General features: G+C 48.0%; 1 protein-coding gene across 3 annotated transcripts in view; it reads right to left on the bottom strand.

The window, feature by feature from the left end:
- Positions 1–26,756, bottom strand: part of EYA2 (EYA transcriptional coactivator and phosphatase 2) — a 299,242-nt gene that overhangs the window by 20,213 nt on the left and 252,273 nt on the right. For all 3 annotated transcript variants that reach the window (XM_005569260.4, XM_074005470.1, XM_065523240.2), the window contains one exon: positions 25,790–25,879. In XM_005569260.4, coding sequence (XP_005569317.1) covers positions 25,790–25,879 — 90 coding nt within the window. The remainder of the gene's footprint in view (positions 1–25,789; positions 25,880–26,756) is intronic.

The raw sequence follows: 26,756 nt of genomic DNA, 5'->3' as shown, positions 1-26,756 counted from the left end.
AGTCTGGGTTTGGCCACTCAAGGTTAGATGTCCTTAGGTTCAATCTCATCCTCTTTTTCTGTTTGGTTTCCTTATAAATGAGCAGGTTGACTGCAAGGAAAGTGACCATACAGTTACTCATCCAAACAGAGATAGTTTTGTAGTAAAGGGGGCTGGTATTATACTAGGGGGATAGATGCAAACCAGGACTCCCCTAGGTCCCCAGCTTCCCAGGTATGGCCAGACATACGGTCACCCTGGCCATATGGTGGACCTTCGTTGAAGGTGTTCCCGCTGCTTGAAATGCTCTCCTGCCTTCACCTGCTTAGTGAATCCTGTGCTTTTCAAGTATTAGCTCCTGGAGGGACACCTGCTGTGGGCCATGATCTGTGATCATCATTTACTGAGCACTTAGTATGTGCCAGGCACTATCCCCCGGGCTTGCCATTCAACAAACTCCAATGCCATGCTGTTTCCCATTCAGTTTCCTTGGGGAAACACCTCTCTCTGTGGGACAAGACCATGGGGTGGAGGCCGGGCACGGCGGCTCACGCCTGTAATCCCAGCACTTTGGGAGGCTGAGGCAGGTGGATTGTTTGAGGCCAGGAGTTCGAGATCAGCCTGGCCAACATGGAGAAACCCTGCCTCTACTAAAAATACAAAAAAATTAGCTGGACATGGTGGCGCACATCTGTGGTCCCAGCTACTTGGGCGGCTGAAGCATGAGAATTGCTTGAACCTGGGAGGCAGGAGGCTGCAGTGAGCTGAGATCACACCACTGCACTCCAGCCTGGGCGACAGAGCGAGACTCTGTCTCAAAAAGAAAAAAAAAAAAGTAAAAAAGCCGATTCTCCTCTCAGAGCTTCCAGAAGGAATGCCAGTGACACTGATAGGGACTCCTGACCTCCAGAACTGTAAGAGGACACAGGTGTGTTGTTTGAAGCCAGTAAGGGGTGGAAATTTGTTACAGCAGCCCTGGGGAACAAATACACCAACTTTTCAGATTAAGTGAATGCAGCTGGGTTTCTGGCACTTTGCAGCCAAGAGTCATGAGGGATGCCACGTCCCAAGAGGAGCCTACACGATGCACAGCTGCCAACTCCGCCTGCATTGTGAAGTGCACTCATGATAGCCTGATGGGGCAAACATATCATGAGTGCACTTCATGATGCCAGCAGAGCGATATGATGATATGTTGATGGGGTAAAAAGTGTGCGGGGGTACCAGCCCCTGCAGTACTGGTTCAGGGTGCAGGCTCTGGAATCTGACCGCCTGGGCCTGGATCCTGGATCCAACCACTTCCCAGTGTGTGACCTTGAGCGAGGGGCATGACCCTCGTGAACCCCAGAGGCCTGACTGATAAATGGACCTGATAACTGAACCCACTTCCAGATGAGGTGAGGAGAAGTGAGACGCTGCATGAGAGCACTGAGAACAGTGTCGGGTGCACAGTGGGCGCTGCACACGTTAGTTTCTACCACTGTGTTAAGATCTTACACATTTTCCCACATTTTAGTTGCAAGGTGATTTCTGGAGGCAGCTGCCTCCTTACAAAGGCTGCTGGAGGAGGAGAAGCACGTGGGACTCTTGAGCTTGACTACTGAGAAAAAATTGATTGCAACATCTCTGGACCCTTGATGGGAGTAGAGACGCTGGAAGAAAGGGTACTTTCAACGTTTTGAACAGATCTCTTTTTAGACAATTGCACAAGCAAAAAGCTTTTTTTTTTTTTTTTTTTTTTTTTTTTTTTTTGAGACAGAGTCTCACTCTGTCACCCAGGTTGGAGTGCAGTGGCACAATCAGCTCACTGCTACCACCTCCCAGGTTTAGGTGATTCTCAAGCCTCAGCCTCTCGAGTAGCTGGGACTACCGGTGTGTGCCACCACGCCTAGCTAATTTAGGAGAGAGGAGGTTTTGCTATGTTGGCCAGGCTGGTCTCAAACGCCTGGCCTCAAGAGATCCTCTAGTCTCGGCCTCCCAAAGTGCTAAGATTACAGGTGCGCCTGGCCGAAAGCCTTGAATTTATCTTTGAGAATATAAGCTTTGCAGGGGGATGGTGGGAAACCCCTGCCTCATTCATTTTTTTTCTTTCTTTAAAAAATAGAGATGTTGCCCAGGCTGGTCTTGAACTTCTGGGCTCAAGTGATCCCCCTGCTGTGGCCTCCCAAAGTGCTAGGATTATAGGCCTCCTCATTAATTTTTTAAAGATACATAAGGTAGTCTTGTTGTTATGGTGATGTTTAGGGAGGCAAGGGAGGGGTCAGTGGCATCTGGGGCAGCCCTGGTTGCCTCGTAGGGAGCTGGCTTGAAATCTGAGAGAGGGGTTGGCAAGAGGGTAGTGTGGCTGCTGGTCCCTCTTCGGCCCCTTGAATGGGTTTCAGATTAGAAAGGGTTGTGCTGGAAGGTGAGGCTTGTTTCCAGAGTCCTTGACACACATGGGCCCCGGCACAGCAACTTTGTGGCAGATGACAAAGTGTAACTGCCATTCTTACCTCTGCATAGGACCCTGCATCTCTGTGGCCCATGGGCAGCACCCTGGGTTTGGACAGTGGTGTGCTCTTAAGGCCTGGAGACCAATGGCAGCAGGGAAGTCCCCCCAGGTGGCTTCCTAGGGGTCAGCTCTGGGCAAATGGGAGTAAGCAGATGGCCAAGAACACGGTGGACGCTAAAGGGTGACCCTGAATGAGAAACTCTTTGGGAAGTGGGGGACTGGAAGGACACTGAGTGACCGCTCTTGGGCCAGCAGACATCTGGTTACACCTAAGCTTTTACTGCTCATTATTTTGTATTTCCTTTCTTTCCATTTACCCAGGACTCTGATCAATGCTTGGTGGTCTCAGGTATAATTTATCCACTCTCCCCAAGAAGGAGTGATCTTTTCTGCAGTGGTCAAGCATGATGATACTCTCTACATTGAAAGAATCTAGAGCCATGTTTTCTAATATGGTAGCAATTAGCTGCCTGTAGCTATTTACAGTTACATTGAAATTCAGTAAAGTTAAATAACATTAAAGATTCAGTTCTTTAGTCCTATTTCAAGTGCTCAAGACCTACATGTAGCCAGTGGTTACTGTATGAACGGTGCAGATATTTTATCATCGCAGAAATCTCTATTGGACAGCGCTGCTCTAGACGGGTGAGGGAGCCAGACTGGCAGCTTCTCTACTGTGTTGATAAGTTCAGTTAGGCAAGAGCCTGCAAACTGGCCTGGAGACATATCTACTTAGCCCATCGCATGCTTAAATTTTTTTGAAGCAAAGGGCAATATGTAAACTTGGGGGATATCCTCTCTCTTTTCTCTCTGCCTCCTCTTCCCTTTCTCTTCTTGTTCTTGCTCTCTCTCCAGATTTTCAGCTACCTCCTTCAGCCAGGGCATCCATTTACAGTTTCCCACCATCTCTACTGGGCTTGCTTCAGTTTACATTACCTGGATCCTTGGCCCCCGTAGGCATGTGAGTCTGAGACCTCTGACCCATGCACATATAAATGGATGGCCTAGGACGAGCAATCCTCACATGTGAAGGAAAATGGGATTTTAAAGGCAACCGCTGACTTTACAGACCCAGGCGCAGAGGAAACAAAATGAACAGATACCCCCAGTTCACTGCTTTGCCTGAAATTGGAAAAGTGCCCCGTCCGCCCCCCAGGCCTTCCCTTAAGCTCTGGAGCCACTCCTGAGGTCACCCGGGCTCCGGCCCCTGGGCAGGGTTCCATGCGCTGTCTTTGATGTCAGGGGAAAGGCATTTGGGGAGGCTCTGTTTTTCTCATTTGGAAGGGGATTGTTGGGGGCGCTAAAGTGTGACAACAGTAGCGATCACATTTCGGTCTTAATAAAATACCGTGACGCTCAGCTAGACGCTACCTCATACTCCACCAGCTGACCTGGATCGAGTTACCCCTTGAGCCAGCTCAGAGGGGAGCTGGACTGCGCAGAGGCCATGAGGATGGGGGAGCCTCCGGGGAAGAGAATCCCACGACCCTCAGTTCCACCATCCTTCTCCTAGGTATGAGGGTGGGGGGACTTAAGTCAGAGGGGAGACTTGTCCACACGAACTGCAGGGTGCTTCTGGTCTCTTCCAGCTCAAAGTGTGAGTATCTTGTAGGAGTCTGAATGGGATCTGCTGGCAGACATGGTGGAAGGGTTCCCATAGCGTTGACACAGGTGAGGTGCAGTGGGGCTGAGGACCGGGCCCTGATGCAATCCCTGTCTCGAGGGATTTTTACTTCCTGACCCAGAGTAACACCTGCAAAAAGCCTTGTATAAAAATGTCCATCATCCTGGTGAGAAACTGGAAAACACCTAAACTTCCCTTGATGAGGTCGTAGCTAAAGAAAATGTGGTATATCCATTCAGTGGAATCCTACTCAGCATCAGCAGTGCAGATGGAGGTGGGGTTTTTTTTGTTTTGTTTTGTTTTTTTGAGACAGAATTTCGCTCTTGTTGCCCAGGCTGGAGTGCAATGGCACAATCTCGGCTCACTGCAACCTCCACCTCCTAGGTTCAAGCAATTCTCCTGCTTCAGCCTCCCAAGTAGCTGGGATTACAGGCATGCACCACCATGTCTGGCTAATTTTGTATTTTTAGTAGAGATGGGGTTTCTCCACGTTGGTCAGGCTGGTCTTGAACTCCCGACCTCAGGTGATCCACCTGCCTTGGCCTCCCAAAGTGCAGGGATTACAGGTGTGAGCCACTGCCCCGGCCAAGGAGGTGAAGTTTTATGCTGGCACATGGAAATGGTTCCAAGACATCCTAGAGTGTGAAAAACGCAGGCTAAAGAATCATACATCCAGCCAGGCGCGGTGGCTCACATCTGGAATCCCAGCACTTTGGGAGGCTGAGGTGGGCAGATAACTTGAGGTCAGGAGTTGGAGACCAGTCTGGCCAATACAGTGAAACCCTGTCTCTATTAAAAATACAAAAAGTTAGCCGGGCATGGTGGCGTACACCTGTAATCCCAGCTACTTGGGAGGCTGAGACAGGAGGATCGCTTGAGCCCAGGAGGTGGAGGTTACAGTGAGCCGAGATTGCACCACTGCACTCCAGCCTGGGTAACAGAGGAAGACTCTGTTTAAATAATAATAATAAAAAAAAGAGTGATACACCCAGTATGATGCCATGTATATATTTATAAAATCCCATTAAAACGTGAGATTTTTATACGGAGTTAGGAGAGTATATAACTAGAAAAAGAAAGATCTGGAAACCCATACATCTGGCTGGAAGCATCAGTTTCATATGGGAAGTCACTGGGATTGGGCTGGTGGTTAAAGGAGGGTTTAGCTTATTGAAATACTTTCATTAAAAAAAAATGAGGGCCAGGTGTGGTGGCTCATGCCTGTAATCCTAGCACTTTGGGAGGCCAAGGGTGGATCTCCTGAGCCCAAGAGTTTGAGACCAGCCTGGACAACATGGTGAGACTCTGTTTCTACCAAAAATACAAAAATTAGCCAGGTGTGGTGACATGTACCTGTAGTTGTAGCTACTTGGGAGGCTGAGGTGGGAGGATCACCTGAGCCTGGGGAGGTCAAGGCTGGAGTGAGTTGTGATCACACCGCTGCACTCCAGCCTGGGTGAGAGGGTGAGGCTGTGTCACCAAAAAAAAAAAAAAAAAAAAAAAAAAAAAAGGATAATGTGTGTATGTATTGCTTTTGAAAAATAATTACAAATATCTCACTGAGATAGAGACAAAAATCTCTATCATTGGACAGAAACGAGTATTGGACTAGGGATAGAAACCAGTATTTATTTAAAGCTTTCAATGTGCCAGGAACTATGGCCAGCACTTTCTATATATGTAGTGGGTAACTAGGAGAAAATGAGGCAGAGAGGAGTGTGGGAACATGCCTGTTATGGGTTGAACTGTGTCCCCAACAAGATGTTGAATGTGACCTTATTTGGAAATAGCGTCTTTGCAGATGATCACATTAAGATGAGGACCTTCAAGTGGGCCTTCATCCAATATGTCTGTGTCCTTATAAAGGGGGTATTTGGACACAGAGACAGACAGAGGAAGAATGACAGGTGATGATGAGGACAGAGACTGGGTGACATGTTCTCTATGAGTCAGAGGACGTCCGAGACCACCAGGAGTTAGGAGAGAGGCAAGGAACAGATTCTCCCTCGCAGGCCTCAGAAGGAACCAACCTTGATCTTGGACTTCTCATCTCATGAACTGTGGGACGGTAAGTTTCTCCTGTTTAAGGCATCCAGTCTGTGGGACTTCGTAATGGCAGCCCAAGCAAACTCAGATGTGCCCAAGGCAAGGGGAAGAGGAGCCAGCACCCGGACCCATCTGCTTTCAGAGCCTGTGCTCAAGATCTGTCTATCCCAAGACTATAAAAACACCTACTATGGACCCAGCACCACATCAGACAATGATGGGTCAAGAGAAGGGAAGCTTCTTTCTTCTCCGAGAAAACATCCAGTGTCAGGGGATGGGAGAGGAGGCCCTGGGGACCCTGGGATGGGGAACCACGGTGACTTCCGTGGAGGCTTCAGCAGTGGCATCTGGGGCCGGGGTCATAGCCGTGGATAGGGCCTGGGCCAAAGCTGAGGAGCTCGCGGAGGCAAGACCAAGGACAAGGAGTGGACGTCCACCCCCAGGCTGGGCCGCCTGGTCAAGGACATGAAGATCAAGTTCCTGGAGGAGATCTATCTCTTATTCCTGGCCATCAAAGAGTTTGAGATCATTGACTTTTTCCTGGAGGCCTTGCTCAAAGATGAGGTTTTGAAAATCATGGCAGTGCAAAAGCAGACCCACGCCGGCCAGCGCACCAGGTTCAAGGGGTTTATTGCCATTGGTGACTACTACAATAGCATATTGTTCTGGATGTTAAGTGCTCCAAAGAGGTGGCCACCACCATCCATGGGCCATCATCCTGGCTTAGCTCTCCATTGTCCCCATGTGCAGAGGCTACTGGGGGAGCAAGATCAGCAAGCCCCACACCGTCCCCTGTAAGGTGACAGGCCGCCGTGGCTCTGTGCTAGTGCGCTTCATCCCTGCACCCAGGGGCACTGGCATCGTCTCGGCCCCCGTACCCAAGAAGCTGCTGCCAATGGCTGCTATCTATGACTGCTACGCCTCAGCCAGGGGCTGCATTGCCACCCTGGGAAACTTCGCCAAGGTCACCTTTGACGCTGTCTCTAAGACCTACAGCTACCTGACCCCAACCTCTGGAAGGAGGCTGTATTCACCAAGTCTCCCTAGAATTCAGGAATTCAGGTCAGGAATTCACTGACCACCTTGTCAAGATCCCACCAGAGTCCCTGCAGAGGACCCAGGCTCCAGCTGTGGCTACAACATAGGGTTTTTATACAAGAAAAATAAAGTGAATTAAGCTTAAAAAAAAAAAGAGAGAGAGAGAGGAGGCTTCAAGGATGAAATCTGGCTCTTGCCCTCATGGTGCTATCATGCCACTGGAAAAGACAAGGCAAAGAGGCACGAAATACCAAATTGCTGATTCAAGATGCATACACACTGATCACCTTCTATGTGCCCAACACTGGCCTGGGCACTGCATGTGTCTTGGAGTTGTCCCCGTCTCCTCTCTCTGACATCCTGCACCCATCCATCACCAAATCCTGTTGGCTTTCCCTTTGACATATACCCACAATATGACCATTCTCACCTCCTCCACTGGTCCAAACCACCATCATCTCCCACCTAGATCAGAGGTTAGTAAGCTATAACCAGGGGCCAATCTGGCCTGTCGCCTGTTTGTGTAAATAAAGTTTTATTAGAACACATCTATGTTCATGCATTTACATCCTGTCTGCTACCGCTTTTGTGCTATTGCAGAAGAACTGAATAGCTGAGACAGGTCCAGTATGACGTGCAAAGCCAAAAATATTTACTATCTGGCCCTTTACAGAAGTTTGTTGACCTCTGGCGTACACCTACAGTCACCTCCTCACTCTTCCTGCTCCTATCCTTATCTACCCGCTATCCTCCCAGCCCTAGTCTCCATCCAGCAGCCAGAGGCATCCAGTTCAACCGTAAGTCGGATCATGTCCCGCTCCTGCTCAAATCCCCACAATGGATCCCACCTCCCTCCAACTAAAACCACAGTCCTCACAATGGACCCTGGCTCCATGTGGTCTGCCCACTCTCAGGTTCATCGCCTCCCTGATCTCATCTCCTACCCTCTCCTTACCACACTGCCCACACAGTGGCCTCCTGCAGCTCACTGCAGCCTCTGCCTCCCTGGTCAGTGATTCTCCTGCCTCAGCCTCCCGAGTAGCTGGGATTACAGGCATGCGCCACCACGCCTGGCTAATTTTTGTATTTTTAGTAGAGACAGGGTTTCACCATGTTGGCCAGGCTGGTCTTGAACTCCTGACCACAAGTGATCCGCCCACCTCGGCCTCCCAAAGTGCTGGGATTCCAGGCATGAGCCACCGTGGCCGGCCTGGAATAGTTTCAGATTTACAGAAAAGTTGCAAAGATAGTACAGAGAGTTCTCATACACCCCACACCCACTTTCTCCTTTTGTTAACATCTTCCTTTAGTATGCTGCATTTGTCAAAACTAATAAGCAGATAGTGCGAACTACTGTCAATTACTTATTCAGATTTTTAAGGCCTTCCCACTACTGTTCTTTCACTGTTCCAGGATGTGGATACCACATGACACTTAGTCGTCCCGTCTTCTTAGGCTTCTCTGAGCTGTGCCAGTTTCTCAGGCTTTCCTTGCTTTTGAGGACAGCGTGAAGGAGAACTGGTCAGGTATTTTGTAAAATGTTTGTCAACTGGGATTTTTCTGATGTTTTCCTCATGATTACACTGGGTTCCTGGGTTTTGGGAAGGTCACAGACGTAGAGTGCCATTCTCTTCACATCACATCAAGGGTCAATATTATCAACATGACTAATCACTGTTGATGTTGACCTTGATCACCTGGCTCAGGTGGTCTTCATCAGGGTTCTCCACTCCGAAGTTACTATTCCCCCCGTCTATGTTGTACTCTTTGGAAAGAAGTCACTATATGTGGCTCACACTATGGGTGTGGTATCTACAAAAGTTACCTGGAATTTTTCCGCATGGGAGATTTGTCTATTCTCTCCACTTATTTATTTATGCAATCATTTATCTACATCAGTATAGACTCATACACACTTATTTTATACTTTGGGTTAGAATCTGATTATTACATTAGTTATTTTATTATTCCAGCTTTTATTTTGCTCTTCTTTTTATTTTATTGTTCCAGATTTGGCCATTGGGATCCGATAGAACATTGTTTATTTTATTACTCCAGCTTTTATTTTATTTCGTTGTTCTTTTTATTTTATTTTTCTGGATTTGGCCATTGGGAACTCTTTCAATTGGATCCTGTGTTCCTCCGGCATAACTCATCACTTTGGGTTTTTCTGAGCAATTCCTTACTTTATGGTGCTAAAAGATGCTCCAGGATAATCATATAGTTCTTGGCCCAGCCCTAGGATCAGCCATGTCTCCATGGAGCTCTGGTTCCTTTTTCTTGCAGTATGGTATTAGAAACTATTATCTGAGTATCCTCATTGCTACAAGGGTGTCATTGCTTCAGGGCTCAGGTAACACAGCAAAGTCTTCAGTTTCCTTTTTTCTTTTTTTTGAGATAGAGTTTCACTCTTGTCGCCCAGGCTGGAATGCAGTGGGGTGATCTCGGCTCACTGCAGCTTCTCTCTCCCGGGTTCAAGCGATTCTCCTCCCTCAGTCTCCCAAGTAGCGGGCATTACAGGTGCCTGCCACCACACCTGGCTAATTTTTTGTATTTTTAGTAGAGATGGGGTTTCATCATGTTAGCCAGGCTGGTCTCAAACTCCTGACCTCAGGTAATCCGCCCGCCTGGGCCTTCCAAAGTGCTGGGATTACAGGTGTGAGCCACCGCATCCAGTCAGTCTTCAGTATGTGTGTGTTTTTTTTTTTTAATTATAAAATATGGCTATTCCATCTGCTTGCAGGTGCGTTATGAGGCAAGGGGCAGGTGCCAAATAAATGATACAAATTATAGTCCAGACCCCTCTTTTCACCAGTGTGGAAACTACAGCTCAGACAGGATCTGCAGAACTTCTGTAAAGAGTCACAGGGCATGGGGCCGGGCGCGGTGGCTCACGCCTGTAATCCCAGCACTTTGGGAGGCCGAGGCGCTGGATCACGAAGTCAGAAGATCGAGACCATCCTGGCTAACAAGGTGAAACCCCATCTCTATTAAAAATACAAAAAATGAGCCGGGTGTGGTGGTGGGCGCCTGTAGTCCCAGCTACTCGGGAGGCTGAGGCAGGAGAATGGCGTGAACCCAGGAGGTGGAGCTTGCAGTGAGCCGAGATTGCGCCACTGCACTCCAGCCTGGGAGACAGAGCAAGACTCCGTCTCAAAAAAAAAAAAAAAAAAAAAAAGTCACGGGGCATGGATGAAGGTATCTGCTGGGATTGCAGGGGCCTTCCAACTTCAGCAGCGATGACTGCAATTTGTCCATTTGTCACATGCTCTATAACTCCAGCGTCAGCTTTAGGGTGATGTTAGTCTTATAAAATGCGTGGGAGAGCATCCCATCTTTTTCTTTGCTCTGTAGTTTGCGCTGGATGAGATTTATCCTTTCCTTGAAGGTTTGTTGGAACTCTTGTTTAAAACCAGCAGGACCTGGTGCCCTTTTTTGGGGAGCACCAAAAACGCACTTCCTCTTTAATGATTTAACAAATTTTCATGATCTTTGGTTTGTTTTATTTATTTTTTATTTCCACTTGGGCTAATTTCAGTAATTTGTGTCTTCTTGAAAAGTGTCAATCTGACCTAGATTTTCAAATTCATTGGTAAAACAGCGTACCTGGCATTCTTGTAATTAAAAGAAATGACCTCCCCTGAATTTTAGTAAGTCCACCCTTTCATTCTGGATGTTGTTTATTGATCTCTCTCTTTTCCCCTTTGATTAAGTTTGCTAAAGCCTTATTTTAATGGTCTTTCCAATTATTCTTATGAATTGTACTGTTTTTTTTTTTTTTTTTTTTTTTTGAGACGGAGTCTTGCTCTGTAGCCCGGGCTGGAGTGCAGTGGCCGGATCTCAGCTCACTGCAAGCTCCGCCTCCCGGGTTTACGCCATTCTCCTGCCTCAGCCTCCGGAGTAGCTGGGACTACAGGCGCCCGCCACCTCGCCCGGCTAGTTTTTTTTTTTTTTGTATTTTTTAGTAGAGACGGGGTTTCACCGTGTTAGCCAGGATGGTCTCGATCTCCTGACCTCGTGATCCGCCCGTCTCGGCCTCCCAAAGTGCTGGGATTACAGGCTTGAGCCACCGCGCCCGGCCATGAATTGTACTGTTTTTCTAACAAATGTCATTTAGGACTGTAAATGCCTATCTGGGCCACCCTTCTGCATCCCACAGGTATGATATTTAGTAGTATTTTTGGGTTTTTTTTTTGAGATGGAGTCTTGCTCTGTCATCCAGGCTGGAGTGCAGTTGTGCAATCTCAGCTCACTGCAACCTCCGCCTCCTGGGTTCAAGCGATTGTTCTGCCTCAGCCTCCTGAGTAGCTGGGACTACAGTGTGCACCACCATGCCTGGTTAATTTTTGTATTTTTAGTAAAGATGAGGTTTCACCATCTTGGCCAGTCTGGTCTCAAACTCCTGACCTCAAGTGATCCGCCCACCTCAGCCTCCCGAAGTGCTGGGATTACAGATCTGAGCCACCACCATCCCCAGCCGATACTTAGTATTATTGTTGCACGTTGCTGATCAGTAAACTCAGTGACAAATACTTATCAAAACCTGTTCTGATTAAGCTGGTAATGGCTGGGGTTTTTCAAACTCTCCTGCTGTGGTTTGATCCCATTACTTTTTGTCGTTGGCTGCTTGGAGACATGAATGTGAAAATCGTTGACAAATTTGTGTTAGAAAAATGACTCTTGTCAGGGCCCCGATGAACTCCCTGGCTGCTCCTTCTCCTCTGAGGCAGGTATATTTTTTAAGTGAGGCTGCTTAATGCTGCCTCCAGACTAGCCAGAGAGGCGTCTACTCCCTGGGAGGGAAACCTTGGCCACATCTCTTGTGCTATCTAAGTGTTTAACTTATCTTAAGAGCACTAAAGAGGCTATGGCCTGAATTGTATTAATGACCAGCTGGGCAGGATGCTCTGGAGAGAGTTCAGTGCTAACACAGTGACATACTATTTTCCTGATAGCTCCTAAAGACCATAAATCACATGTTTAGCAACCAGGCCCACGTGTCAGGCAAGCAGCCATGGCTGCCCTGATTTCAGCCACTCCTGAGCCTCTCCAGCATGGTCTTTCCTAAAGCCCTGGCTGCATCTTGAAACGCTCCCCTTCCAGCCTGCCCGAATGCCTGGCCATTCCTGCATCGGGCTAGGGATACCTTTTGCCAAAGATCTTTAGGGTCACCTTGTTTCTCCTGAAAGGCTCTTTCCTTATTTTTTTACTTTTTGAGATGGAGTCTTGCTCTGTTGTCCAGGCTGGAGTGCAGTGGTGCTATCTTGGCTCACTGCAACCTCTGTCTCCCAGGCTCAGGCAATTCTCCTGCCTTAGCCTCCTGAGTAGCTGGGATGACAGGCATGCACCACCATGCCCAGCTAATATTTTGTGTGTGTGTGTGTGTGTGTTTTAGTAGAGATGGGATTTTGCCACGTTGGCTGGGCTGGTCTTGAACTTCTGACCTCAAGTGATCTGCCCACCTCAGCCTCCCAAAGTGCTGGGATTACAGGAATGAGCCACCATGCCTGGCCCCCTGAAAGACTCTTTTCTTCCATCCGTTCAGTTGATCCATGTTCTCCACTTCCTAGTTCATCTCAAATTCTATTCTCTATGAAAGATAAACATCCTAGCAGATAAGTCAGCTTAGCCTGGGATCAAATCTCCACATTTTTTTTTTTTTTTTTTTTTTGAGACGGAGTCTCGCTCTGTTACCCAGGCTGGACTGCAGTGGCCGGATCTCAGCTCCCTGCAACCTCCACCTCCCGGGTTCACGCCATTCTCCTGCCTCAGCCTCCTGAGTAGCTGGGACTACAGGCGCTCGCCACCTCGCCCGGCTAGATTTTTGTATTTTTTAGTAGAGACGGGGTTTCACCGTGTTAGCCAGGATGGTCTCGATCTCCTGACCTCGTGATCCGCCCGTCTCGGCCTCCCAAAGTGCTGGGATTACAGGCTTGAGCCACCGCGCCCGGCCCGAATCTCCACATTCTTCTTACTAGCTGTGTGACCCTGGGAAAGGGACCTTTCTGGACCTCAGTTTCCTCATCTGTAAAATGGAGATTTAAAAAACCATCTCCTTTGCAGGGCTGCTGCGAGGATGCAGTGAGATGATGTGCAACGACTGGTGCAAAAGAAGAGCTTGCTATGTGTCAGCTGTCGGGCAAGTGAACCTGTCTGTGCCTCAGTTTCCCCATCTCTAACATGGGGATGCGTAACAGTACCTGCCTTCTGTGGTTGTAAGGGTTAATGAACGGGTATAGACAAGCCCTTCAGTCCCTGCCAGGCACACAGTCGCATGCAGGACACACTAGCTCCCGTTGGGACTGTGGTTGTTACTCCCACACGTGCCCTGACTCAGCTCCAACCAGGTCATCACCCCTTGTCCACGCAGGCCATGTCCTTTCTAGAAGTGCATTCAGATCCCTTGCACATTGCTTTGATCACCTCCAGGCGATGCATCCCCTCAGTGGGGAGCGAAGGATGCTGCCGTGTTTGTGTGGTTGCTTGTCATTGTTTGTGTGAGTTTTACTCTGCATAAGATGCCGTGCACTCTTGTAGCGGAGGAATCTAAGAATTTGATTTTTCATCTTACAAAGACACGAAAAATCTTGGCCAGGCGCGGTGGCTCATGCCTGTAATCCCAGCACTTTGGGAGGCTGAAGTGGGTGGATCACTTGAGGTCGGGAGTTTGAGACCAGCTTGGCCAGCATGGTGAAACCCTGTCTCTACTAAAAATACAAAAATTAGCCAGGTGTGGTGGCTTTAGGAGCTATCAGCTGGTGGTCCCAGCTACTCAGGGGGCTGAGGCATGAGAATCGCTTGAACCTGGGAGGTGGAGATTGCAGTGAGCTGAGATCGCAGCACTGCACTCCAGCCTGAGAGATACAGCGAGACTCCATCTCAAAACACACACACATACATACACACGCACAAAACAAAATACACAAAAGCAAAATCAGAAAAACCCAAAGAGATAAAAAATATTTGTCTTCTCCAGAAACACTGGGACTTTCTCCTCCTCTTGGTGTCAGATCTTGGCGTTCCACCACCACACTTCTCAGTGACTCCAGCCTCCCTTGCACTTTCTTTTCTTCCTTTGGGTCCACTGTCTGCGGCACTGCACGAGCTCCTAGATTCTTACTGGGAATCCTTTTTCTCAAACCAGACGTACATCCCTGTCCCTGGCAGAGGCAGCACAGCACTATGGATAAGGGCAGGGTCTCTGGAGCCAGGCCACCTGTGTCTGAATATTGCCACTGCCAACCACGTGACTTGGGCTGTTCATTTAGCCACTCTCTGCCTCACTTTCCCCATTTGTAAAATGGGTGTTATGAACTGAACGTTTTTGTCTCCTCCCAAAATTCATATGTTGAAAATCTAACCTCCCTACGTGGCTGTATTTGGAGGTAGGGCCTCTAAGGAAGTAATTAAGGTTAAGTGAGGTCACAGGGTGGGGTCCTAACCCAATGGAATTGGTGTCCTTGTTAGAGGAGACACCAGACAGCTGTTTCTCTCTGGCTCTCTCTCCATGTACATGCACCGAGGAAAGGGCGGGTGAAGGCGCAGCAAGAAGGCAGCCATCTGCAAGCCAAGAGGGCCCTCACTAGAAACCAACTTTGCCAGCACCTGGATCATGGACTTCCAGCCTGCAGAACTGTGAGAAAGGAAATTTCTGTCGTGTAAGCCACCCGCTCCATGGTATTTTATTATGACAGACTGAGCAGACTAGTATAATGGGGATAGTAATAGGATTAAATGAAGTAAAACATACAAGCCAACTAGAACGGTGCTTGGTATGTAGTGAGTGCTCAGTAAATGTCAGTTATTATTGAGATTTGGTTCAGAGGAAGAAGTGGAAAGTCGGCCAAGTTAAATACCTCCTTCAAGGTCTGAGAGCTCAGAAGAATCGGGGTCAGAATTGGAACTTAGGTCCTCTGACCCCAAATAGCATCCCACTCCTTCCACGGTGCCAGGCCTCTCAGTGGATGGCACTCACTCGGGTAGAGCAGCACTCCTTCACGGATTTAGCCATAGAGGAGTCCCCGCTTTCACTAACTTCTCAGTTTTGTTTTTTTTTTCTGAGATAGACTCTTGCTCTGTCACCCAGGCTGGAGTGCAATGGCGTGATCACAGCTAGCTCACTGCAGCTTCAACCTCCTAGGCTCAATCGATCCTCTACCTCAGCCTCCTGAGTAGCTGGGACTATAGGCACTCATCACCATGCCCGGCTAATTCGTTTTTTTTGTGTGTGTGTGTATTTTTTGAAGATACAGGGTTTCGTCATGTTGCCCAGGCTGGTCTCAAACTCCTGGGCTCAGGTGATCCTCCTGCCTCAGCCTCCCAAAGTGCTGGGATTACAGGCATGAGCCACTGCGCTTGGCCTCCTCATTTATCTTTACACTGATGCTCCTGCACAAACCTATGCTTCATCCTAAGCATCATTACCTATGACATCACTGGTTTGATGCACTGGTCATTTTTCCGGGAAAACAAGAGTAAGAAAAAACAATACATTTAATAAAGTGGTTTTTTGTTTTGTTTGTTTTGTATTTTAATTAAGAGCAAACCACATGAAACCTGGAACGTGCTGTGCACAAGGCATCCATAAATACTGCTCAGCCGACTGACATCTCTCAGGGACTCAGTGTGGTGAGCATTTGGGTGTGACGATTCCACTTCATACAAGACTGTCCAGCATATTGGTTTGAGTGGTATTGCCGGCCCTGCCTCTGAAAGCAAACAGTTCTCTCCCTTCATGTGACAACCAACTACCCCAACCCCCAATTTCTTTTTTTCTTTTTTTTTTGAGACAGAGTGTCAACTCTGTTACCCAGGCTGAAGTGAAGTGGTGCGATGTTGGCTCAATGCAACCTCTGCCTCCCGCCCACCCCCAGTTTCTTTCTTTTCTTTTCTTTTTTTTTTTTTTTTTTTTTTTTGAGACAGAGTCTTGCTCCATCACCCAGGCTGGAGTGCAGTGGCGCGATCTCGGCTCACTGCAAACTCTGCCTCCCAAGTTCAAGCGATTCTCCTGCCTCAGCCTCCTGAGTAGCTGGGATTGCAGGCACCCGCTATCACACCTGTCTAATTTTTGTATTTTTAGTAGAGACGGGGTTTCACCATGTTGGCCAGGCTGGTCTCGAACCCCTGACCTCAAGTGATCTGCCCACCTCAGCCTCCCAAAGTGCTGGGATTACAGGCGTGAGCCACCACGCCTGGACCCACCCCTAGTTTCTAATGTGTCCCCCTATCCCTCCAGGGGATGGGGCTGCCCTTAGGTGGGAATGCTGCTCTAGTTAAACACACTGACACTAACGCAGATGAGAACATTCAGAATGCCCACTCTTTGAGAAAAAACAATGGTACACTCCCCTGTCCTCCCAACGCACAAATGACACTGTTAAGGAGCAGAGCTGCTGATTCACAATACGGGTGGTAGCAGGTATGTCTACAGTGTGGAGGAATAATCCAGGGCAAACATGTCAGACTAGAGGATCTAGCAAATGAGGAGAATGCACCAGGGTCCAGGCACCCGGCTAAGGTTGCAGAACCAGAGACCAGGATTTGAGGAGAAGAAAATGCAGTAAATGGAAATTGAGGTCTGTAAGATAGGAGTTGAGAATTAAGTGCTGTGGCAGATTGCTAGTTTTTCATCCAGTACCTGTTCTTCCTACTTCCAAAGTGATGGAATTTTTAGTAAGGCATGACTGCCTAGAATGAAGACTACAATTCCCAGCCTCCCTTGCTGGCCAGTGGGATGTAAGTGCAAGTATTGTGTGGTGCTTCTGGGAAAGTCTTTGAGAACCTCCACGTGCTATCTGAAAGGGAAAAGGCAGTTCCTCTTTGCCCCTTCCTCCATTCTGATACCTGGAACTGAAATGTCACTATCTTGGATCATGAGGGCGAGACACTTGAGGGTTGGTGAAGGTGCAAGCTGGCAGGAATCTGAGTTCTTCATCAGAAGAGGTCCCTGGACTGCTAACCTCTAGAGTTCTACAGATAAGAGAAATACATCCTGTTTTGTGTGGACCACGTTAACCTACTTAATTTCTAATAAAGTCAAAGGCACATAAACAAAGTCAGTTTCCTGAAAGTTAGAAATTCCAGAAGGCAGTTGTTACCATGGATGGGGTCATAGGGCAAGACCATCAACAGTAAGAATCAACGATTTACTGATCACCTACTATGTGCCAGTTATAGCAGTGAACACAGTGGACATGCTCTCTGCCCTCCTGGAACACACAGCTGGTGGGGAACACAGAATTCACATCAATTACTTCAAATAATCAATGAAATGGTTACAAAGAGTGCAAAATGTGCTGTATAAGCATGAGGCATCCTGGGAGCTTATGATGGCAGAATCTAACCTTTTGAGGGGAATCAGGTAAGACTTCCCTAAGGACGTGGCACTGGTTCAGAGATTTAAGAGGTGCATAGGAACTGGTGAGGCCTTGGACCTTGAGAACAAGAGGAGGGGAGAATGCTGGGGAAGTGTGTTCCAGACAGAGGGCATGGAGTGGGCAGAATCTTAAGGTAGTGGGGAGCATGGATGTTCAAGGAATTAAAAAAAGCCCATTGGATCTGGAGTGGAGTAAATGATGAAAAGAGTAGGAGAAAAAGTCTGGAGAAGCAGGTGGTGCCAGTCCATTAAAGGTCACTGAAGAGCTTTTTTTTTTTTTTTTTTTTTTTTGAGATGGAGTCTCGCTCTGTTGCCCAGGCTGGAGTGCAGAGGCGTAATCTTGCCTCACTGCAACCTTTGCCTCCTGGTTTCAAGAGATTCTCCTGCCTTAGCCTCCCGAGTAGCTGGGATTACAGCCGCCAGCCACCATGCCCTGCTAGTTTTTGTATTTTTAGTAGAGACAGGGTTTTGCCATGTTGGCCAGGCTGGTCTCGAACTCCTGACCTCAAGAGATACACCCGCTTCGACCTTCCAAAGTGCTGGGATTACAGGCGTGAACCACTGTGCCCAGCCTACTGAAGAGCTTTAAGCAGAGGGTGACGTGTTCAGCTTTCCTTTTCACCCCTCTGGCTACTGTGGTGAGAAGTGAGGAGAGGTGTCAGCCTGAGACTGCCAGCTGACCCTCAATACCCACTTCACTTCCCCTCTTTATCTATAGTAGCAGTTTTTACTGGCATGTGACTGCCCAGAATAAAGACTACATTTCCCAGGTTCCCTTGCAGGAAGGTGTGGCCAAGTGACTCTGTTAAGGCCAATGGGGTGTGAGCAGAAGACATAAGTGCAACCGCTGGGTGGTGCCCTTCTCTGTCTCTGCCTCCTTCTTTCCCCTGCTGCCTGGAATGTGCCTGGAATCGGTGGCTCATGCCTGTAATCCCAGCACTTTGGGAGCTCAAGGCAGGAGGATTCCTTGAGACTATGAGTTTGAGACCAGCCTGGGTAACATAAGAGACTACAGAAAATAAAAATATTAGCAGAGCATGGTGACGCCTGCCTATAGTCCCAGCTACTTAGGAGGCTGAGGTGGGAGGATGGCTTGAGCCTGGAAGGTCAAGGCTGCAGTGAGCCATGATCATGCCATTGCACTCCAGCTTGAGTGACAGAGGTGACAGAGTAAGACCCTGTCTTTGGGGGATGGGGGGGAAGGAAGCCGCTGTGCCTGGGCTTCAGGCATGGAAGAGCTGCCTTTCTGGCCCTAGATTGTTCACATTTCAGATTTTCTCATGAGAGAGAAACAGATTTGTGTTTTATTTAAGCCTCGTTATTTTGATGAGCTTGTATCCTAATTCATAGACAGCAAGGAGACAGTGAGAAGGCTGTGACGGCGTCCAGGAGAAAGATGATGGTGACTTGGACCACAGAGGTAATGGCAAGGGGAGTGAAGAGAAGCAGACGGGGCCAGAACCAGAGAATGCAGCAGAAACTCAGGCAATGCAGGATGATGCTAGGTGCCACCAACGTCAGCCGCTGCTGTGCGACCATTGACTCCCTGGCCAGATGCATTAATTCTACCCTCTGGGCTTCCTCCCCCAGCCACCTCCTCCTGGGGCCAAACTGTCTGCCTCCCTCTTACTACTGCCCTCACCATGCCAGCCCCTGGACATCTTCTTCAGGGATAGCACCTCACCCAGGCACACCTCCTGGCTTCCAGAGGACACGCTGACACTGGCAGATTGCCTGCTAAGGCAAGGGAGAGCAAGGAAGGACCCCCTCCTCGGTCCCGCTGCATCTTGCCTGCAAATCTTGTGTGTGTGTGTGTGTGTGTGTGTATGTATGTATGTATGTATGTATTTTGAGATGGAGTCTCACTCCGTTGCCCAGTCTGGACTGCAGTGGTGTGATCTTGGCTCACTGCAACCTCTGCCTCCTGGTTTCAAGCAATTCTGCTGCCTCAGCCTCCCAAGTAACTGAGATTACAGGTGCACGTCACCCTGCTCAGCTGATTTTTTTTTTTTTTTTTGTATTTTTAGTAGAGATGGGGTTTTGTCATGTTGGCGAGGCTGGTCTTGAATTCCTGACTACAAATGATTCACCGTCTTAGCCTCCCAAAGTGCTGGGATTACAGGCATGAGCCATCGTGCCTGGCCCAAACTTGTGTTCTTTTAAAATATACCAAGAAGAATGTGATGCCCAGCAGGCAGGGGGTACCTAAGACAGTTCTTGTCAGCACACCTGCCATTTTAACCAAAAGGTTGGGGGTTGTTACAATCTTCAGGGCTACCAAACGCCATGGATGTGGATAGCAAATTGCCAGAGAGTTCCGCTGGTGTGATGCGCTGATAATGAGAATCTGTAACCGGAGAGTCAGCCTACCTTCTCTGTCTACTTTAGATCCCTTTTCTTCTGGCTTTATATCTATGTATGGTGCCTTTGTTGTTTATAGTTACCTTAGCTTGTTAACTTCTTTTTCATGCCTGAACTAAATGTCCCCTTGCTGAAATTTGGAATCATCTTTAATCACACTGCCTATAAAATTTCAGCCATTCAACATGAATCTAGGTTTTAAATGTATTTTAAATTAAAGTTGTGACATCTCAAAACATAAATAATACTTGTTTTTTTTGTTTTTTTTTGGAGATGGAGTCTCCCTCTATCGCCTGGGCTAGAGTGCAGTAGCACAGTGTCAGCTGCCAGGCCTCCCCATTCTCTTCTTCTCACAGGGCAGGGCTGAACAGTATCTCCTCCTGGCTGCATCCGAGCCCAGAAGTCAAAACCTAAGGGGTTCCCGCTTGGCTGGGACAGAGGCCACAGACCTAGGTCCAGCTCTGACTCGCCAGTGGCACATCCCTGGGAAGTGGGGCTTCGGGGCTTCCCACGAACGGCTTTCAGAGTGAGCGCAGTAGAGTGGGGCTGGAGGACAGTTTTGACAGATCTTGAGCAGGTGCTTGAATTTTAACTGAACTTCCACCCTTACCCAGGTGACATTTCAGAGGAGGGTTCACCTGCCCTGCAAAATAAAAGCTGCAAAATCGGCAGCTCTTGCACAAAAGCAAGGCGGCAGGGAGCAGGGGAGGGAACTGTCAGTATTTATGCCCAAGCTGAAGCAGTTGGCTGGGACCCAGGCCTGGTCTGCTCATGACTGTCATCATCTTTGTCATATTTCCGTGTTGCCTATACTTTTATAAAATGATTGTAAAATCAGGGGTCGGCAAGCTAGTTATAGTTTTCTAATTCAAGTAAAATAAATATGTAGCAATTCAACAATTTGCCCTGGTACCACAGAACCCCCCTTGCATGTCCCCAGGGACACAGGTAGCCCCCTGGTGGAAAGGCCCACATATTGGGCAGGTAAGCCAGGCTCTGTGCTAACTGCTTTCACATAGCTCCATCCTTATAACCCTATATGGTGGGGGCTTTGCTTCCACCCATTTAATAGATGAGCAAACTGAGGCTCAGGGATAGAGAGACTTGCCCAGGTTAGGAGATGGTGGAGCCAGGACTCAACGGCAGATGGAACTGATTAGAAGGCTTTTTTGTCCTCAACTTGGGACATGCATGCAGAATATCCTAAGATACAGCTACATGTGGCACCTTCTGTGTCCCGGACCATTCTTTTTTTTTTTTTTGAGACAGAGTCTCGCTCTGTCGCCCAGGCTGGAGTGCAGTGGTGCGATCTCTGTTCACCGCAGCCTCCACTTCCTGGGTTCCAGTGATTCTCCTGACACAGCCTCTTGGGTAGCTAGGATTACAGGCGCCTACTACCACACCTGGCTAAGTTTTGTATTTTTAGTAAAGATGGGGTTTCACCATGTTGGCCAGTCTGGTCTCAAACTCCTGACCTCAAGTGATCCACCTGACCTCAAGTGATCCACCTGCCTCGAGCTCCCAAAGTGTTAGGATTACAGGTGTGAGCCACTGCACCAGGCCAATCCTGGACCATTCTTTAAACCCCACAGATTCTTTCCCCTGGGAGTCTGGAAGTTGCTGATTTAATGCAGACACCCGCTTCAATCCCTGTCCCCTGGAGTCTGTTCTCCACCAGGCAGCCAGAGGCAGCTTCTGAACCAAAGTCACATCATGTTGTTCCAAACCCTCCAATGACTTCTATCGCCCTTGGCTGTTACCCAAAGCTTTACAATGGCCCAAAGGCGTCACCCTCATTGCCCACCGCAATTCTTTCTGTTCCCTCTGCTTCTGTCTTGCTGGTTTCCTCCCAGTTTCTGGAGCCCACCGACTCTAATCACGCCTTGGCCTTTGCACAGTGCTTCTCTCTATCTGGAACACTCTTTACCCAGATGTCGGCATGGCCTCCTCCTCCACCTCCTTCAGGTCTTTGCTCAAAAGTCAGAGGAGCCTGGGTGCGGTGGCTCACACCTGAAATCCTAGCACTTTGGGAGGTTGAGGAGGGCAGATCACTTGAGGTCAGGAGTTCGAGACCACCCTGCCCAACAAGGTGAAGCCCTGTCTCTACTAAAAATACAAAAGTTAGCTGGACGTGGTGGCATGTGCCTGTAATCTCAACTACTTGGGAGGCTGAGGCAGGAGAATCGCTTGAACCCAGGAAGCAGAGGTTGCAGTAAGACAAGATTGCACCACTGCACCTCCAGCCTGGGCAACAGAGTGAGACTGTCTCAAAAAAAAAAAAAAAAAAAAAAAAAAAAGAGTCAAACACCACAAAACAAAAGCCCTGGTGACAGCCTCCTCCCTGACTCTCTTGGTGTCTCTTCAGAACACTTTGCTCTGACATTATACTTTGCATTCCATTGTTTACAGTCAGCCTCCTGAGCTGGAAGGTCCATGCCTTGTGGGCATGCATCTTGCTGTGTTTGGTTTGCTGCTGAATCCACAGCACTTCCATTAGGGCCTGGCAAATGGTAAGCTCTTCATAAAGAGCTGCTGGCCGTGGGAAGGAACTCCCTACAGGCTCAGAGAACAAAGGCTTCTGGCTTCGCGGGGCCTTGAGCATGCCTCTCCCTGGTCCACACGGCTTCCCTGGGCAGCTGCAGAAGGCGGTGCTTTAGATTTTGACAGAGACTGCCTTGCACCAACAAACAATATGTTTTCACTTGTGTGAATTTTAACTTCATCATGGTAGAACATGGTTTCAATTCTGCTGGGGGGCCCTGGGGGCTTCTGGCACTGGGGACATTTTTGAAATAAATTTAGAAAATAAACACAAACTGGCTTCCCTAAGTAGCTCCAGCTGGTAATTAAGATCCTCCCTCCAGAGGTGCAACTTCGACTTCGGGGGCCAGAGAGAAACGGCAGAGTGGGGCAAGACTCTGAAGACGTCAGCCTGAAATACACACAAATCCCGCAAAATACCTGGCTCTGAGCCACAGGTTCAACCAAGATCCACAAAGCACCTATTCCATGCCTGATGATGTTACTGCAGTGGAGGTTCAACCCCATACATCTGCCGGCCGATCTGGCATCTTCTCCAGGATGTCTCAGACATCTCAAACCCCACGTACCCCAGACAGGGGGATGGGATCCTCCACTGCGTACCCAACACCTCCTCTGTTCTGCCCACATCTCAGTGAAGGACAACACGTCCTGGTCAGATCAAGCCTAGGAGTCATTGCCACCTCTCTCTCCCCCAACCTCTACATCCAGTCTATTAGCAAGTCCTGTTGGCTTCACCTCATCCTCAAGTCCACGTCTTCCTACCACGTGGATCCAATCCATTTTCTTCTCCTGCTTGGACTATTGCAGTAGCCTCTTGGCTGGTCTCCCTGCCTCCACATTTTTTTTCTTCTCTCTTTTTTTTTTTTTTTTTTTAAGATAGAGTTTCACTCTGTCACCCAGGCTGGAGTGCAGTGGCATGATCGTGGCTCACTGCAACCTCTGCCTCCTGGGTTTTAGTGATTCTCCTGCCTCAGCCTCCTGAGTAGCTGGGATTACAGGCGCCCGCCACCACGCCTGGCTAACATTTCTGTATTTTTAGTAGAGACGAGGTTTCATCATGTTGGCCAGGCTGGTCTCAGACTCCTGACCTCAAGTGATCCGCCCTCCTTGGCCTCCCAAAATGCTGAGATTACAGGTGTGAGCTGCCATGCCCAGCCTACATTTCCCCTCTGACTGCCCACTCTCCATGCAGCAGCTAGAGAGGTCTTTTTCACACATAACACAGATCATGTGGCTTTCCTTGCTGAACACCAGCTTGCCCCAGGGATGTCCACGGCACTTAGAAAGAGCTTTGATTGCTGTGATATCTCCTGCCCCAGGCTCATCTACCCTGGCCGCCCCCATACCTTTACTCCTGCACTACGGCCCCCACGCCTTCTCTCTGATCCCGGGGGCTTCATGCTGGTTCTCACTCAGGACCTTTGCACTTGCTGTGCCCAGCCCCCTGCCGCTGATCTCCATCTGGCTGGCTGCTTGTCATCTTTTACCTCAAGTGTTACTGCCTTAAGAGGCCTTCCCTGGACTGGCCCCCTCAAGAATGCTGCCCCCCCGCATCCTCCTCCATCCCATGTCACTTGCTCTCACATCTGATTATTTTATTTTCTTCATATCCTTTTTATTATCATAAATGGTCTTGTTTATGGATTTGCTTGGTTGTTTACTGCCTGGCCCCGGGGATTCAGGGTTAATCAGACAGGGTGGTCGCTGTTCTCACAGAAGTGGGGGCGATAAGCAAGAATGAAATCACTGGACTTTTCAACTACAAGAGCCAATAATTTCCACTCTCGGTTAAAGCGAGTTGGGTTTTGATTTTTGCAATCGGCTGAGTCTTTACTGCATTAGGCTCCATAAGTACTCACTGAATTCAACGGCCATGGTTTCTCTCTCTCTCTCTCTCTCTCTCTCTCTCTCTCTCTCTCTTTTGTGTCCTTCAAGCCATAGACGCCATCATGAAGCGAGTCTGCACTTTGCTTCTGAATAAACAGACAGTCCCAGGCCTTGAAGCCAAGGGTATTTATTCTCCATTGCTCCAAAGCTCTCTTTCTTCCTCAAGTTTCTACCTAGTTCTGCTCTTTAAAACAGATGTTGGGCAGAGAATACCAATTCCATTTTATAGATGTGAAGACTGAGGCCCAAGAGGCTTACGTAGATTGGACAAAACACAACTTTGATTATTTCAGCAAGGATTCCTCTCTCTGGAACTCTAGCCTGCAGACTAGAAAGAAAAATCTGTATGCTTTCCTAATGATAAATATTAGTGGTGCCTTGGGCTAGCCAGGATGGATTTGAAATCCGTAACCTTTATATTTCTACTTCACAGTTTAGTCCCCAGGGATATTCCAGATTCCAGGAAAAAATATCCCTACTAAGAGATACAGAATTTTTCTTTTGTATACAGTTTCATTTTAGGTTGCCTTTATTTTTCAATCTGTTGAACCAATAAGGTGAACATAATTTACAAAGCCAGAAGATTCCCATACTGATCCTTTTATTAGCCCAAACCCTTCCTTCACATTGGAGAAAGTTGCTTGCTCTTTCATTAGAGGGAAGTAACTCATTGTATTCCCCTCTTTACTCTGGCTACCAGGAAGTGATACATTCTGAACTTGATCGCAATACTTAGCCTGAGCCTGGATTTTTTTGTACAACGTCTTACCCTTATTCATGACATAGCTTTGCTTCCCTTTGCCTTTGTATTACTAGTTCTATTTTAAATATGTTTCCCATTCGAAATCCTTTCTGACATAGGCTGGGTATAAACAAATAAATTCAATTTATTTTTGAAGCTACTCTCCCGCTTTTTTCCCTACCTCCCTTGGATCTTGCTTACGGGCTCAGGAGCAGATACTTTAAATAAGCATATTCCCTCTGCTTACTCTCATTCTTTCTCTTTGTAAAACATGCATTCAGGGGAATGTAAATTGTTTTTAAAAGCTTCCATCCTGGGCCACTGCTAATTATTACTGACCCGGGAGGATCTGTACTAATTTGCCTTAATAAACTTATTAAATAGCAAATTTCAGGAGGAAGAAACTATATAGCCTTTATTGGATTAGTAAAACTGCCAGTGGACATCATCGCTGGAACAGAGAAGAGCCCGTTAACTGCACAGGAAAGCTAGGGAGATAATTGAGCTAAGTGTGTTTCCAATAAACCATCACCGGCCACAGATTCGGGCCTTTTTGGGGGTTGTTAGCAAAAGTTTCAAGCTTCTAAATGAAAAAGGAAAAAAAAAAAAAAAAAAGAAAGGAAAGGCAGCATCCTTCTTCCCATAAACTAGATGCAGATGATTAAACATGGCAAATATTAAATGAAATCAGCAACCACAAACCTCCAGGTCATTGAAGAACAGATGTGTATCTGCAAGGTTGAAGATCATCTCTTCCATCATGAGGCCGATGCGCACAGACGTCGTGGTGTCCTGTGAGGTAGAGAAGGGGAAAATCACATGTGAGGGGAGCCTGAGGAATCTCAGCCACTCTTTTGGTCCCATCCCACTGCTGAAAAGCAGTTTTGGTTTTACCTCATCTGCTTGGCTCATGCGTGGCCTACAATGTGTCTCTGTGTGGGGCTGGTGTGATAATAATGTCATACAGCTTCCAGGATCTCACTTCTAGTTTTTCGCCATTTCTTTTTACCCTCTCCAGTATTTAAATCTCCTGGAAAATGACCCTGGGATTGCAACAGTGTTCAGTGTTGCAAGGACACTTATCACAGATATGACATGGCTGTAATAAAAAAGGGCCTCCTGGCTTTCAGGGGTTCCCTCCAATACATTTTTGTTATCAGGGAGGTCTGGAAGATTTCAGTATAAACCACTGAGAGAGTTGAGATGTTGAGTCTCTCTTTCCAACAATCTCTCTATGCACACTGCCTTACTCCTCTTGATATTTAAAAAAATCCCTGTTATCCAACAATAGAGGGTTAATGATAAAAACGCACGAACACAAAGGCACTATGGTACATTCATAGGCAGGAAAACTAGGCAGCCATTATACAAATGAAGTCATTGTGGAGTAACTGATATGAAACTGTCATCAAGAGATACAGTACTAAGTAACGAAAGCAAGCTGCAACACAGTACAACATATGAATTTGCACAACTGTGCAATGAAAGTGCCTTCTTTCTGTATACATAGTGTGACAGACTGTACTGCTGTTCACCCATACTGGGGGTCCCTCCCTGAGGTGCTTCTCCCTGCGAAAGGATGATATGTAGCAGGGGTTGGCAAACTGCAGCCCCCTCGCCAAACCTGGCCTGCTCCTTGTTTTTGTATGACTAATGAGCTAAGAATGGT

This window comes from Macaca fascicularis, chromosome 10, assembly GCF_037993035.2.
Source record: "Macaca fascicularis isolate 582-1 chromosome 10, T2T-MFA8v1.1".
Classification (NCBI taxonomy): Eukaryota; Metazoa; Chordata; class Mammalia; order Primates; family Cercopithecidae; genus Macaca; species Macaca fascicularis.
The sequence above is the reverse complement of the archived record's forward strand: the minus strand, read 5'-3'. Positions and strand labels throughout refer to the sequence as shown.